The sequence below is a fragment of the Procambarus clarkii genome, chromosome 71 (genome assembly GCF_040958095.1).
Source record: "Procambarus clarkii isolate CNS0578487 chromosome 71, FALCON_Pclarkii_2.0, whole genome shotgun sequence".
NCBI classification, from domain to species: Eukaryota; Metazoa; Arthropoda; class Malacostraca; order Decapoda; family Cambaridae; genus Procambarus; species Procambarus clarkii.
In genome coordinates, this window is record NC_091220.1 from 13,419,660 (window position 1) to 13,435,132 (window position 15,473).

Genomic DNA, 15,473 nt, shown 5'->3' on the forward strand with positions numbered 1-15,473 from the left:
TGAGTCAGGGTGATTGCTTTTGACTGTTGTAGCGAGCGTGTGTGTGTGTGTACACCATCACCTCCCACTCTGCTCTTCCTCCTCCTCCTTCCTCTCTCTCTCTTCTTCCCCCACTTTATTGTTGCTGCTGCTCGTGTGATTATTTTTACACTGGGTGCCGCGTTGCTTGAAGCAACCCCGCTGACCGTGGAGTAATAGTCAAGGTACCTGCTGAGACGAGGGATGGTGACGAGGATGGTGACGAGGGATGGTGACGAGGGATGGTGACGATGACATGATGGTATTTGGTGTTTACGGCCGCCTGGTGCTGACGCCAGCCTGTTGACTCGGCGCCAGGGGCTCCCTATTTCCATAACTCTTCCACGCTGTTAAACTATTGAGGCGCCAAGTTGCCCGTTGCAACGCCGCCTACTAAACACATTCCTTTCCCACCTGCAAACTCGCGCTTTTGTTTACTTCTGGCGTTCAGAACAACAGCCTGGTTGATCAGTCCAGCAACCAGGAGGCCTGGTCGACGACCGGGCCGCGGAGACGCTAAGCCCCGGAAGCACCTCAAGGTAGGTAAGGTTCATAAACACTTCTGTTTGTTCTTCGGCGTTCATTAAACACTAGAATGCTTTTGTTTACTTCTGGCGTTCATAAGCACTAGAATGCTTTTGTTTACTTCTGGCGTTCATAAGCACTAGAATGCTTTTGTTTACTTCTGGCGTTCATAAGCACTAGAATGGGTGACATTTGTCCAGTCAACAGGTGGTTAAAAACGCGGGTTTCGTTATTCATTTGTTTTATCATCAAATATGTTGGCTCCGGTGTTCAGGGAATGTACGACGTCACGATCACTGGCGGTAAATAACTGGTGTAGTGGAATGTGGTGTTGATTGTTCGTTATTGGCTCACCAGACCTCACTTAACTTTGCAAGATGACACATGGGTGGTTTGAGACTGTCATAGGCCAGTCGGGGTTAGCTTCAGTTACCTCTTATTTCGAACCTCAGCGGCTCCTGTTAAGTCTAAAATGGAGTTTGTGTCTTCCACAGAGGTTTTTCAACAGTTTTCAACTTTTCATGACATTCTCGACTTTTAATGTGGCTACCTTACCTTGTGGGGGTTCCGGGGATCGTCGTCTACGCGGCCCGGTCTCCATCCATGCCTTGGAGGTTGGTTGGTCTGGTCAACCTCGGTTCTATTAAATACCTTATTAGAGCCTTGCTGTACAGTAACACCTGTAAAAATAACGCTGTAGTTATCTTGTGTTTGCTTGGGTTGTAGGCTCAGAGAGAGAGAGAGAGAGAGAGAGAGAGAGAGAGAGAGAGAGAGAGAGAGAGAGAGAGAGATGAAAGGGAGGATATGGAGAAGAAAGGTGAAAAAGGGGCGGGAGGGGGGTAGAGAAAAGGATAATAAATATGAAAAAGAGGGAATAGGAGAGGAGATGGGGTGGATAGGGACAACATGGGGAAGAATTGGGAGAAAAGGAGAAGGGGGGGGGGACCAGGTACCTCATTTAGTAAGATATACAAATAGGCGGGGAAATGATTGCATTATTTCGGGCTATTCATGCCCGTGCCACCACCTGGGAGGCTTAATCTTCATCAATCAATCAATTGCATTAGAGCAGAGGGAACCTGCAGACACAACAACTATGTGAGCCATCAGGCAACAAGTGCCCTGAACAACGTGGCAGGTCCTCCAACCAACCGGGTTATCTTGAGATGATTTCGGGGCTTTAGTGTCCCGGCGGCCCGGTCCTCGACCAGGCCTCCACCCCCAGGAAGCACCCCGTGACAGCTGACTAACACCCAGGTACCTATTTTACTGCTAGGTAACAGGGGCATAGGGTGAAAGAAACTCTGGCCATTGTTTCTTGCCGGCGCCCGGGATCGAACCCAGGACCACAGGATCACAAGTCCCGCGTGCTGTCCGCTCGGCCGACCGGCTCCCATAAATGCATATAGATCTTTTCCAAATGGGTCCTACCACCCTATTTTTGTATTATTTACCAGAAGAAAATGTTGGATGGAGATAGGGAATGCGCTTGAGGCATGGGCACTAGGAGCAAGCAGCCTTTGGGTGTCCTGTCTTATCGATGAGCTTAGTTCCAACACGTTGAGAGAGCTCAACCGTTGATACTTAACCTATCAACGGTATAGGTTAAGTAATAATTGTAATTAAGAAGCAATAATATGCTTATCTTAACATACTAAGAAGGTTAGGTGAGGTCGGTGTTTTCTATGAAGCTTTTCAAGGTAAACTAAAATATTCACAATCAATTAGTATGTCACACATGCACTTATTAAATAAGCCATTATTGACTATAAGCAAGTGCAAGAACGGGTTGCAACCACAGCCTGGTTGATCAGGTATCCTTTCGAAGTTAGGGTCTGACGGGTATAGAACTGCCATCTCTGGTATAGTCTCGTGTAATACACGTTTTCTACCGGGTGGTGTTAGAAGACAATTGATGTTTATTTATTTATTTATTTATTTTTGCATATACAAGAAGGTACATTGGGATTGTGAGGATACATAATATGGTAATTACAATCTTGTAAAGCCACTAGTACGCGCAGCGTTTCGGGCAGCGTCCGGGCAGCATCATGTAAATATTATGTATGTACATTGGTGAGGTGAGGTTGATGGTGAGGGTCAACAGATGTATGTACATTGGTGAGGTGAGGTTGATGGTGAGGGTCAAGAGAGGTGGTGGTGGAACACGGTGATCACACGCCTGCATGTGAGCACGGTGGCAAGCATTTCCTGAGCCGCCATTGTTGTGTGCATGGTTGGTCGCGGCCCTTCCACCCTCCAGTTGATCATTCCCGCCGCCTCTCCCTCTCGTAGATTGCTCTATGTCTCACACACACATATAGAGCAGTTCTCTATATGTGCCCCCCCCCACCCCCCGTATCATCCTACCCTGGCTTTGCGCCCTGGGGCCAGATTCACGAAGCAGTTTCGCAAGTACTTACGAACGTGTACATCTTTCCTCAATCTTTGACGGTGTTAATTACATTTATTAAACAGTTTACAAGCATGAAAACTTGCCAATAAGCTGTTTAAAAATTGTAAACAAATCCGCCAAAGATTGAGAAAAGATGTACAGGTTCGTAAGTACTTGCGTAACTGCTTCGTGAATCTGACCCCTATACATCTTTTCTCAATCTTTGGCGGCTTTGTTTACAATTATTAAACAGTTAATGAGCTCCGAAGCACCAGGAAGCTGTTTATAACAATAACAACAGTTGATTGGGAAGTTTTCATGCTTGTAAACTGTTTAATAAATGTAACCAAATCCGTCAAAGATTGAGGAAAGATGTACACGTTCGTAAGTGCTTTCATGAATCTGGCCCCAGCTGGAGAGGCTACTTCAGACCGACAACCAGAGCGCAACTCCATAGTCTCATGAAACTGATGGATGCCTATTTCTGTGTCACACATTGAATTAAGGCCCTCTGCAGATATTTATTCTTTGAGTTCACCTTGAGGTTACCTTGAGGTGCTTCCTGGGCTTAGCGTCCCCGCGGCCCGGTCGTCGACCAGGCCTCCTGGTTGCTGGACTGATCAACCAGGCTGTTGGACGCGACTGCTCGCAGCCTGACTTATGAGTCACAGCCTGGTTGATCAGGTATCCTTTGGAGGTGCTTATCCAGTTCTCTCTTGAACACTGTGAGGGGTCGGCCAGTTATGCCCCTTATGTGTAGTGGAAGCGTGTTGAACAGTCTCGGGCCTCTGATGTTGATAGTTCATTCTCAGAGTACCTGTTGCACCTCTGCTTGTTAACGGGGCTATTCTGCACATCCTGCCATGCCTCCTGGTTTTGTGTGGTGTTACTTCCGCGCGCAGATTTGGAACCTGTCTTTCTAGTATTTTCCAAGTGTAATTTATGATGTATCTCTCCCGCCTGCGCTCTAGGGAATACAGATTGTAATAATTATTCCCATTAATTTGGATATTTTGTTGAGGGGATTATAGAAGTAAAAGATCTTTGCATGCTCTCCAGGTCAATTTTATTCACACACAGTTTTAAATGTAAATACAAGAAAAACGTGCGAAAAGTCATAACATTGAACAACTGCTGTTCAAAATACAGACATGCAAACACATGCAGGTTGAGCACTTAGGATGCCGGGATACACATTAGTGTGTTCTCGGCATGAGCCAGTGGCTTACCTTCGTCGCACTGTGCAAGGTTGCTGAGTCGTCAGTGCTGTGTCAGGGATTAAGGGGGTGGTGTAGGGCTTAGCTAGGTCGCACATGCGTGTAGGTTGTGTGTGGGGGGGAAGCTGGATGGCTTCCCAGGCTCAGCTCCTCTTCCTCCTCCGACTCTTGCACTGATTGAGTTACTACGTCAAAATACGATGCATTATTCTCACGAATAATGCATCGTATTTTGACGTATAAGGTCCCTCATGTCAAAATATTCCGCGCGATAACATCATAGCTGCCCACTAAATTGACGGCGGTTGTCCCGTTTTCTGTTCGCGGGTCCACTTGTAAGGTAAAGTTCAGGCAATCTAGTACATTTTTTGGTGATATTGTGTTACAACTGGAGAGGACGGGCTGGATTGGTATGGACCACAGCCTCGGCCCTCAAAATTATCGAAGTCCCCCCCCCTCTCATGCTGAGCAGCTGCTTAGTGGGTCGAAGTCCCCTCTCATGCTGAGCAGCTGCTTAGTGGGTCGAAGTCCCCCTTCATGCTGAGCAGCTGCTTAGTGGGTCGAAGTCCCCATTCATGCTGAGCAGCTGCTTAGTGGGTCGAAGTCCCCTCTCATGCTGAGCAGCTGCTTAGTGGGTCGAAGTCCCCCTTCATGCTGAGCAGCTGCTTAGTGGGTCGAAGTCCCCCTTCATGCTGAGCAGCTGCTTAGTGGGTCGAAGTCCCCTCTCATGCTGAGCAGCTGCTTAGTGGGTCGAAGTCCCCCTTCATGCTGAGCAGCTGCTTAGTGGGTCGAAGTCCCCCTTCATGCTGAGCAGCTGCTTAGTGGGTCGAAGTCCCCTCTCATGCTGAGCAGCTGTGTATCTCTGTAATGCTTTTTTCTTGCGTTCTGTCTCTCCCGGGACCAGACATAGCAGAAAATTGGACTACGTCCTCGAATCTCGGTCGGGAACCCCTGGTGGGACGGGAGTGATTGGGCACGTTTCCTTATATCTGATGCCTTTGAGCCCCCCCCCCCTAGCAGCATAGTCCGGGAGTATATTGGTAAGCTGTATATATTGTTTAGTCCGGGAGTTAAGCAATTGTTGTGGCTTGCATTCCGGGGAATTCACTCTTGTATGGAGGGGACTTGGATAAGAGCGCTTACACGCTTTAAAAGCGTGTAAGCGTAATGTACACGCTTTCTGGCCCTGTCAACGAGAATTACCTTAGTTACTGGGCTTAGTCGAATTCGATACTACACATTTTATAATATTTTCATTATCCACTTTGAATATAGGAAAATTTAAGTCTTCTTTGAATAGTGGAAAATTTAAGTCTACTTTGAATTGTAACACTCGACCTTACTTGGTCACTGTAACCTACTTGGTCAACTCTAGTAACTCTTGATTGAAGTGACCCTTGGCATACTAGTTAGTGTAACACTTATAAGGGATGCTCTCGGACGCAGGTTCGAATCCTCGTCACAGCCCTTGTGGATTTCTTTGCACAAGTGTGGATGTTTATCCAATAGACGGAATATGCTAGATAGATCTTAGTGTCTCCATCCTCGCACTCATTGCAAGGAAATCATTCACGAACTAATTATATCATTTGAAGAAAATCTATAAACTTATAAATGATGTACAATTGATATCATTTAGAAATACATCAAATAATATATGTTAAACAATGTATATTGTTAGGTAATATATATATATAAGCAAGGAGATCCCAGCTGAATATTTTGAACTATGAAGGAATTCCTGCCATAGATGGATTACTGGCAGGCATTTTGGCGCCAATTGTGGCGTGTTGAATGCCGTGTGAGCTGTGTGTTGAGGCCTAGAATCTGTTGATGTAGGGTCCTGTTGAATCTGTTGATGTAGGGTCCTGTTGAATCTGTTGATGTAGGGTCCTGTTGAATCTGTTGATGTAGGGTCCTGTTGATGTAGGGTCCTGTTGAATCTGTTGATGTAGGGTCCTGTTCAATCTGTTGATGTAGGGTCCTGTTGAATCTGTTGATGTAGGGTCCTGATGAATCTGTTGGTGTAGGGTCCTGTTGAATCTGGTGTAGGGTCCTGTTGAATCTGTTGGTGTAGGGTCCTGTTGAATCTGTTGATGTAGGGTCCTGTTGAATCTGTTGATGTAGGGTCCTGTTGAATCTGTTGATGTAGGGTCCTGTTGAATCTGTTGATGTAGGGTCCTGTTGAACCTGTTGATGTAGGATCCTGTTGAACCTCTTGATGTAGGATCCTGTTGAACCTCTTGATGTAGGATCCTGTTGAATCTGTTGATGTAGGGTCCTGTTGAATCTGTTGATGTAGGGTCCTGTTGAATCTGTTGATGTAGGGTCCTGTTGAATCTGTTGATGTAGGGTCCTGTTGAATCTGTTGATGTAGGGTCCTGTTGAATCTGTTGATGTAGGGTCCTGTTGAATCTGTTGATGTAGGGTCCTGTTGAATCTGTTGATGTAGGGTCCTGTTGAATCTGTTGATGTAGGGTCCTGTTGAATCTGTTGATGTAGGGTCCTGTTGAATCTGTTGATGTAGGGTCCTGTTGAATCTGTTGATGTAGGGTCCTGTTGAATCTGTTGATGTAGGGTCCTGTTGAATCTGGCATTACAATACAAGCTTTCAGATTGTTAGGTGATTGCCTAACAAGTTAGGTTTAGTTTGCTCACTTTGTGCCCAGTATGTAAGTTTGATTTAGGCTACTGTAAACCTGTTTAGTCCAATGTTGTAATGATTTGTACAAGTTGTTACCAATTAAGGTTATGATTGTGGTAAGGAGAGGGTCTGCTTGTTGTTGTTGTTGTTGTGACTTCTGTAATTAATGGACTGTATTTTGTGTAAACTGTCAGTTATAATGTACAACCATTTATGAATAAAACCTTTGATTTGATTTGTTCAGATTCCTGAGCCTATTGGGCTCTTTATCATATCTACACTTGAAACTGTATTTAGTTTGCCTCCACTACATCACTCTCTAGTGATGTTAACTATTTGTTAACTACTCTGACACCGAAAACGATTGTTTCTAACGTCTCTGTGGTTAATTTGGGGACATAGTTTCCACCTGTCTTTCCTAGTTCGTGCATCACCCGTGCTAACTAGTTTGTCTTAATCGACCCTGTCAATTCCTCACAGACATTAGTAATGCATGTTTACACTTAACGATGCTAATTTACTTAGGAGGTTGATACTGATGGCTGTGAAAGATATTGCAGACGTTGCTTCTTGATAGTGATAATGAAAGATGGCTGGTTAATTGTTGGAAAGATGTGCATGTGCCGTTTGGAAGATGGTGTGCGTAGATCAGAAAACAGGATCGGGCAGAATACAGAGCCCTGTGGGACTCCGCAGGTGACATCTCGCCATTCTAAGGCCTTCCCATCACAGTAGCTCTGCTTTTGTTGTTGTTGCTGCTTAGGCACTCGCTTCTAGTGTGTATACTCACCTATTTGTGCTTGCAGGATCGAGCATTGACTCTTGGATCCCGCCTTTCCAGCCATCGGTTGTTTACAGCAATGACTCCTGTCCCATTTCCCTATCATATCTAATTCTGTGTGTGTGTGTGTGTGTGTGTGTGAGAGCGGGGGATGGGGGTGCACGTGTCGGTAAAATATATTCGCCAAACTCGGCTGGGAAAGTCAGTGGAGAGACACAAAGGTAACCACAGAGTGGGAGCGGGGAAAATAGGTGACCTCCACTCTCCTCCGTGAGTCACCAGGCAAATATTACAGAATGGTGAGTCCTCGGCACCAGCAAATATTACAGAATATTGATCCCTTCTGCGGTTGAGACACCTGGCCTCGCGCACCTGGCCTCGCGCACCTGGCCTCGCGCACCTGGCCTCGCGCACCTGGCCTCGCGCACCTGGCCTCGCGCACCTGGCCTCGTGCACCTGGCCTAGCACACCTAGGGCCAGATTCACGAAAAATATTTCAATGTTTTCAAAAACTTCAGTTTTCAGTATACAATACTATAATTTTAGCAAGATGGGCTGCAATGACGTTGATTGACTGTTACTGTTGTTGTTGTTATAGATTCAGCTACTCGGAACAAGTTCCAAGTAGCACGGGCTATGGTGAGCCCGTAGTGGACTTACCTGGCACAGGAGCGGTGCCTGTGGACTGATACTCGAGCAGCTGTTGCCTATTGGGGAAGATAATGGGGAAGGAGGGAAGGGAGGGGGAAGAGGCAAGAGGGAGGGTAGTTATATTCGACATGTGGGCTTTCGGGCCGCTGGAAACAACAGCCTAACGGAACATGCAGGTGTAGCAGATGAAACAAAAATCAGCATGAAATTTGCCACTGTAGAATACACTGAAAGACTACAAGGCAGATATAAATAAAGTTTTCGATTGGGCAACTGAAAATAACATGATGTTTCACGGTGATAAGTTCCAGGTGGGCTGAACATAGGCACAATCAGAGAACACTGTATAAACATCAGAGGTCCGCGGTTGTTCAACGTCCTCCCAGCGACTATAAGAAATATTGCCGGAACAACCGTGGACATCTTCAGGAGAAAACTAGATTGTTTTTTTCAAGGAGTGCCGGACCAACCGGGCTGTGATGGGTATGTGGGCCTGCGGGCCGCTCCAAGCAACAGCCTGGTGGACCAAACTCTCACAAGTCAAGCCTGGCCTCAGGCCGGGCTTGGGCAGTAGAAGAACTCTCAGAACCCCATTAACCAGGTATCAACCAGGTACTGAGGTAGGGTGTAAACGAGGAACTTAAACGGAGCACAGGGTACAGGACACACTCAGACCAACTTATAGAAGGAAAGCAAGATCTGGGAAATTATGTGTAAAAGTTATTATTAACTATTAATTAATAGTTATTATTATGTGTAAAATTATTGTGTAAAGATCTGGGAATTATGATGTTTGACGACCTGACATTTAGTGAACATAACCGAGCAAATATAGCGGCGGTCACAAAAATGGATACCTGGTTGATACCTGGTTGATGGGTTCCTGGTAGTTGTTCTACTCCCCAAGCCCGGCCAGAGGCCAGGCTTGACTTGTGAGAGTTTGGTCCACCAGGCTGTTGCTTGGAGCCGCCCGCAGGCCCACATACCCACCACAGCGAAGGAATGAATTATGAAAACGTTCAAATCCAGAGACGCCACAGCAATGCTAACACTTTTTAAGTCACTGGTGTTGTCCCGTCTTGAGTACTGCTCGGTACCGTTTCAAAATGTACTATGTGGAAAGGAGACGAGAAAGGTATCAAATAATATACTGTCTGAACATTAGAGGTTCACAGGTGTTCAACACCCTCCCAGCAAGCATTATAAATATTGCTGGAACAAAGGTGGATGTATTCAAGAGGCACTTAGATAAGTTCTTGCAAAAAGTGCCGGACCAACCAGGCTGTAATGGATATGTGGGCCTGCGGGCCGCTCCAAGCAACAGCCTGGTGGACCAAGTTACCACAAGTCGAACCTGGCCTCGAGCCGGGTTTGAAGAGTAGAAGAACTCCCGAAACACACTCCAGGTATGTTCCAGGTAACATGGTATCACTAAACAAGGTTTTGAAACTAAAAATAAACAAAAACTCGCGAAACCTACTACAGGTATAATACAGATCCTTCACTTCTGAAAACTGCCTTCTTTCTCCGTCACCTGTTATTTATTTGCATTTGTCAGGGATGAAGTTAAAGGGCCAGCTAGCTGGTCGACCAACGCAGCCTAGCGCAGCTGTTAAATATTTGTTACAACAGAAATTTGGGTTAATTTGTAAATTTCAAATGTCAGTCCAGATGTGAGAGGAAATGGAACGGTTACCGTGTGTGTCAATTATTACCTTTTACAAATTTTACAATTTCGACCAGATCTCACAGTTGGTCGTCTGGTCCACATTACTTGATATATTGACATGTATTTTATTTTGTTATAACTTTCGTTGTTAGCGTTATATTCTATGAACATTGCTTAAAACATGACACGTTATCTTACTGACCTGTGGCCAGATTCAGGAAGTAGTTACACAATCACTTACGAACCTGTACATCTTTTCTCAATCTTTGGCAGCTTTGTTTACAATTATTAAACAGTTAATGAGCTCCGAAGCACCAGGAGGCTGTTTATAACAATAACAACAGTTAATTGACAAGTTTTCATGCTTGTAAACTGTTTAATAAATGTAACCAAAGCCGTCAAAAATTGAAGAAAGATGTACACGTTCGTAAGTGCTTGCATAACTGCTTCGTGAATCTGGCCCCAGTGCTTTATTTAACCTTTATCATGCGTATGAGTTTACATCAAATGTGCCTCAGATTATATATGTTGTTTTATGCCCGAAACGCTTTGCGTAATAGTGGCTTTAGGCATTGTATGTACTAGCTCTACCTATAAGTCAACCAATCCTTGTATAAATTTATTGTATGTATGTACCTTACCTAAATAAAATTGTATTGTATTGTATTGTATTTTCTATAAACTTTGATGTCTTATATGTGTGTGTGCTTTTTAATTAAGTCTGCGGTAATGTTTACAATGTAATTAACAAGTTTGTGTGGTTCTCAGGAGCTGGAGTTCCACGGGGTGATGCGGTTCTACTTCCAAGACTCCGGGCAGAAGGTGGCCACGAAGTGCATCCGGGTCCCCAGCACCGCTAACTCCCGCTACGTCATTGAGACGCTGGTCGAGAAGTTCCGGCCGGATATGCGCATGCTCTCCATCCCCGAGTACGCGCTCTACGAGATACACGAAAACGGAGGTGAGTGATTGATTGGTTGGTTGATCAAGCCTCCATAAGAGGTTGCACGGGCATGAATAGCCCCGTAGGTGGTTGCTAGTTTTAATGTGAAAAACGTGTGTCACGGGTTTCTAACTTTGTGTTATGCTACTTGGCTAAAATGGTTATTGTTGCCCATAAGGAGGTCTCCAAGTGATTGAATTTGCTGGTAGACTTGAGAGTTTATAGTTTGAGAAATAAATATCCAACAACACAACCTTTCAGTCCGGTAATTATATATGGTTTTTGACCAGTTTGGTAATCTGGCGCCAGTTTCATTGCTACGTCATTTACATATACAGTATTTACATAATACCTGCTTGATGGGGTTCAGGGAGTTCTACTCCCCAAGCCCAGCCTGAGGCCAGGCTTGACTAGTGAGAGTTTGGTCCACCAGGCTGTTGCTTGGAGCGGCCCGCAGGCCCACATACCCACCACAGCCCGGTTGGTCCGGCACTCCTTGAAGAAAACTATCTAGTTTCATCTTGAAGATGTCCACGGTTGTTCTGACATGTAATGAGGCATGAAGGTTCTTGTTTTTGTGATTGGTTTGTCATAACTGTGAACATATTGCTTTACAGATGAACGTCGACTGGCGGATGATGAGAAGCCGCTGTTGGTGCAGTTAAACTGGAACAAAGATGACCGGGAGGGCAGGTTTCTCCTTCGGCGGATGGACCTCTACAACTTTGGCTTGTCTTATGAGGTAACGTTAAGTGTGAGGGCCGCGGAGTGTCTGGATGAGAGGGAACCGGAGTGTCTGGATGAGAGGGCCCCGGAGTGTCTGGGTAACGTCTACTAACGTTCCTCTCCTTCTTCCATGTTCATTGATTTATCTACTTTAATAGTTGCGTAAATATTCTTAACTTGATGCGTAATGTTCGTATACTTTCGGTACAAAGATTACCTGTGAGTGAATGTGTACGATGGATAATGTGCAAACAAAGTGCACAATGGATAATATCCACACACAAGCTTTAAGATTTTCAGTTTTTATCTAAATGATATTTGAGTAGCCTAATTATAGTATATTGATTTATTAAATGGGATGGAATGGAACTATCAGAAGGCGCCAAGCCATTACGACTATATAGCACTTGGAAGGGGCCAGTATTTCTCTTAATACTGACAAACATTGGTACTCCATGATTACACTAAATGATGCTAATTTACTTAGAAGGTTGATACTAATGACTGTGAAAGGCATTACAGATTTTTTCTTGATAGTGCTGGAGATGATGAAAAATGATGGTCAATTGTGGCAAAAGTCTACATGTGCACTCAACAAAATAGATGTCAGAAAAGTGGTCCAGGTACATTTCTAATGAGCAATGAGTCGACACCATCCTGAGTTACTTACCCGAAACACTGTGCATATTAGTGACTCTAGGCATAGTATGTACTAGTTCTATCTAGAAATCCAACATTCTGTTTGTAACTCATCTTGTATGCATGTACTTTTTACTTGAATAAACAATTATTATTTATAAGGGTACTAAGAATTTTTGAGGCTGCAATGGCATTGATAACAAGCCTGGTCTGTAGCAAGTAACTTTGCTCTGTTACCACTATAAGATAAACATTGAGAATGGAGAATTAGCATGGATGCAGGGGTGGGTGTAAACAGGCCATCTACATGCACTAACTAATTAAAAGTCCCACTGATGCCTATTATCTCTTGAGTGCAGGCAGGAGAGAGAATAATTTACATGTGGAAAATAGTAGAAGGGCTGGTCCCAAACCTGTACACAGAAATAACATCACATGAGACCAGAAGGCATGGCAGGATGTGCAGAATACCCCTCATTGAAGAGCAAAGGAGCAATAGGTACTCTGAGAGAGAACAATATCAACATCAGAGGCCCGAGACTGTTCAACATGCTTCCACTACACATAAGGGGCATAACTGGCCGACCCCTCAGTGTTCAAGAGAGAACTGGATAAGCACCTCCAAAGGATACCTGATCAACCAGGCTGTGATTCATACATCAGTCTGTGAGCAGCTGTGTCCAACAGCCTGGTTGACCAGTCCAGCAACGAGGAGGCCTGGTCGACGACCGGGCCACCGGGACGCTAAACCCCGAAAACACATCAAGGCAACCTCGCCTCTCATCCCAAGTGATTCTTGACTCTGATCCTTGGTGGTACAGGCAGGATGTGTTTCAATAATTGAGGCATTTCTATATCTACACCCATTTTTCTCACAATGTCTACATAAACACCTAGGCAATATGCTGAACATTTACTATATCATGCTGAAAACACACTGGAAGCAAGCACTTGTGCATGGGTGTAAGAATACTAAATGAATACTAATAAACGTCTTGAGGACCACTCCAGTCACTTTCTGATAAACATATGATGATTTATATAATGTCTGTAACTAGTATTTTGCTTTTAATGAGATATTCATGCTTATTTTAAGAAATTAACAAGCAAAATCAAATGGATACCTTCAGTATTTAGAAATAAGAGGTTTAAATAATCCTGCGACCCCCACCCTGAGTAAATTCTTGGGTTTGTTACGGGCATTTAGGTTGTATGGCTTCTGGAAGGATGAGAATGCCTGTGTAAGACATGATAACCAAGAGGTCTGCTCAGGCTGGGTGGTGGGCCTCAGAGCTGTGGGGAACAGTCTCAACATAACCACAATGTAACCTCAGGTTGTGGAAGTGGGGATCTCCAGCCACTGTTGAGGGGGTGGGAAGGGGGGGGTATTCCTAGAACAAAGTCGATGACTTCAAGGTTTTAAATTCTGTTGAACCTCATTTATTTGGACTGGTCAGGACCAGAGACTTCACACTGTGATTTTGTTGTTAAATTGGTAGCTCATCTTTGCAGCTGAATACACACCCAGTCATATTGTATTTCTTATAAATATACTCTTATTAACTACTTTTCTGCATGTAAAATCGGTACAAACATGCATGCCACCATAGTCATCACTACCCCACTTCCTGCTTTTATGTGGTGGGAAGATATTATGATGGAAGAAATTGGAGAGTAAATGTAAAAAGATACATTCAAAATGAGACATTCCATCCACTCAGTTTTATTATAAAAGTCTCCAAGAGCTAAAATTGAAAGGCCACTACTAAGAGTGAGTAGTGTGCACATATAGTTTGAATGGTGTGAGAGGAAAATAGTGAGAGAGGAACTAATACTGACCTGCACCACTCCTGGTATTAGTGTGGGCGGGTGGCAGTTCTGGGAACTCCTGTCCGGGTGATGAGTGTGACGGTTGCTTATCATCAGTAAATATCTGACTCATCTTGAGATGCTGTGATTGCAGCACAACACAGTGGCTTGCTTATAATTGACTGTTTTCATGTTTGCAATGTAACAGTAAAATAATGTTTTAAATGTACTTAATGTGTACTAATTCACATTAGAATCATGACTAATGAATTAAATAAAGCAGGTTTTGCAATGCAGAGTAGGTGTAAAATTAGCTACCTGAACATTCCAAATATTGTACTACTGTATATAGAATTATATAATACACTTTAGATACATGGATGTAGTTTTGCTTTCGAGATAAAATGCTAATTATTTGGCACAAAACCTTTACTTAAGAAGGCTTAGAAAGTGATTTATAAGATTAAATTAATTTAATTGTGATGATAATTTTTCCCTTAGCAGACCTAAAAGTCTCGACCTAATCACAATGTACTTTTGCAGGGTGGTTCTACATTAGTCAACACTCTACCCCCTCACCCTACCACACCCATACCAACCAAAGAGCAGCCATTCCAGCGTAAATTATCCAAACGTGAGAAAAAAGAACTTAAGAAGCAAGAGAAACTGCGTAGAGCAAACGAAGCAAATGAAGCCGACTCGTCAGTGGCAGAAAAATTATATACAGGTTTGTTTGACTTGCAAGAATTATCAGTACAGTATAGGCATCACTTTGTAGAATTTAATACAAAGTTTCTACGGGTATTATTCTTTTGCCTAATGGATATTTTGTGGTGAGGCATATAGTGTAGTTTTACACTACACACAGAAATCACAATAGCGTGATGCATCAAATGAACAAATCCACAAAGGCCATGATGAGGGTTCGAAGCTACGCCCAGGAGGATCCCAGAAGCTGCCTTAATCGACTGAACTACGACATGGTTAAAAGAATTACTGACCTCTTATAAGGTCAGTAGAACTTCTGGTTGCAATTCTTTTAACCATGTCGTAGCTCAGTCGATTAAGGCAGCGTCTGGGATTCTCTCGGATGTAGGTTCGAACCCTCATCACGGCCCTTGTGGATTTGTTCAATGTAGTTTTGTTTTTTGTCAATCCTTTTGTCATAAAAATATTCTGGAGAAATCATTAATGATTTTTTCTTCTGGTATTTGATATGGAATCCTGCCTGTAGGTTGTGCCATCACTGAAAGGCGTTACAACATAGTATCCAATAATCATGGTTTGTAGAAAGTACTGTATAGTCTGCAATGGATTTGTTACCATATATTTCCAGTTATTACAACTTCAGTGATAAAGATGGCAAAATACATCAGTTTTACTTGTATTATGACCAGTGAATAATTTGTAACTTATAACTTATTACTGTTTGTCTGAATATTTTCTTGAAATCCTT

At 43.8% G+C, this 15,473-nt stretch overlaps 1 protein-coding gene across 2 annotated transcripts in view; it reads left to right on the forward strand.

Annotated features, from left to right (window-relative positions):
• LOC138349798 (afadin-like) overlaps positions 1 to 15,473 on the forward strand; it is a 238,413-nt gene that overhangs the window by 106,473 nt on the left and 116,467 nt on the right. For both annotated transcript variants that reach the window (XM_069312038.1, XM_069312039.1), the window contains exons 3-5: positions 10,669 to 10,861; positions 11,461 to 11,585; positions 14,561 to 14,744. In XM_069312038.1, coding sequence (XP_069168139.1) covers positions 10,669 to 10,861; positions 11,461 to 11,585; positions 14,561 to 14,744 — 502 coding nt within the window. The remainder of the gene's footprint in view (positions 1 to 10,668; positions 10,862 to 11,460; positions 11,586 to 14,560; positions 14,745 to 15,473) is intronic.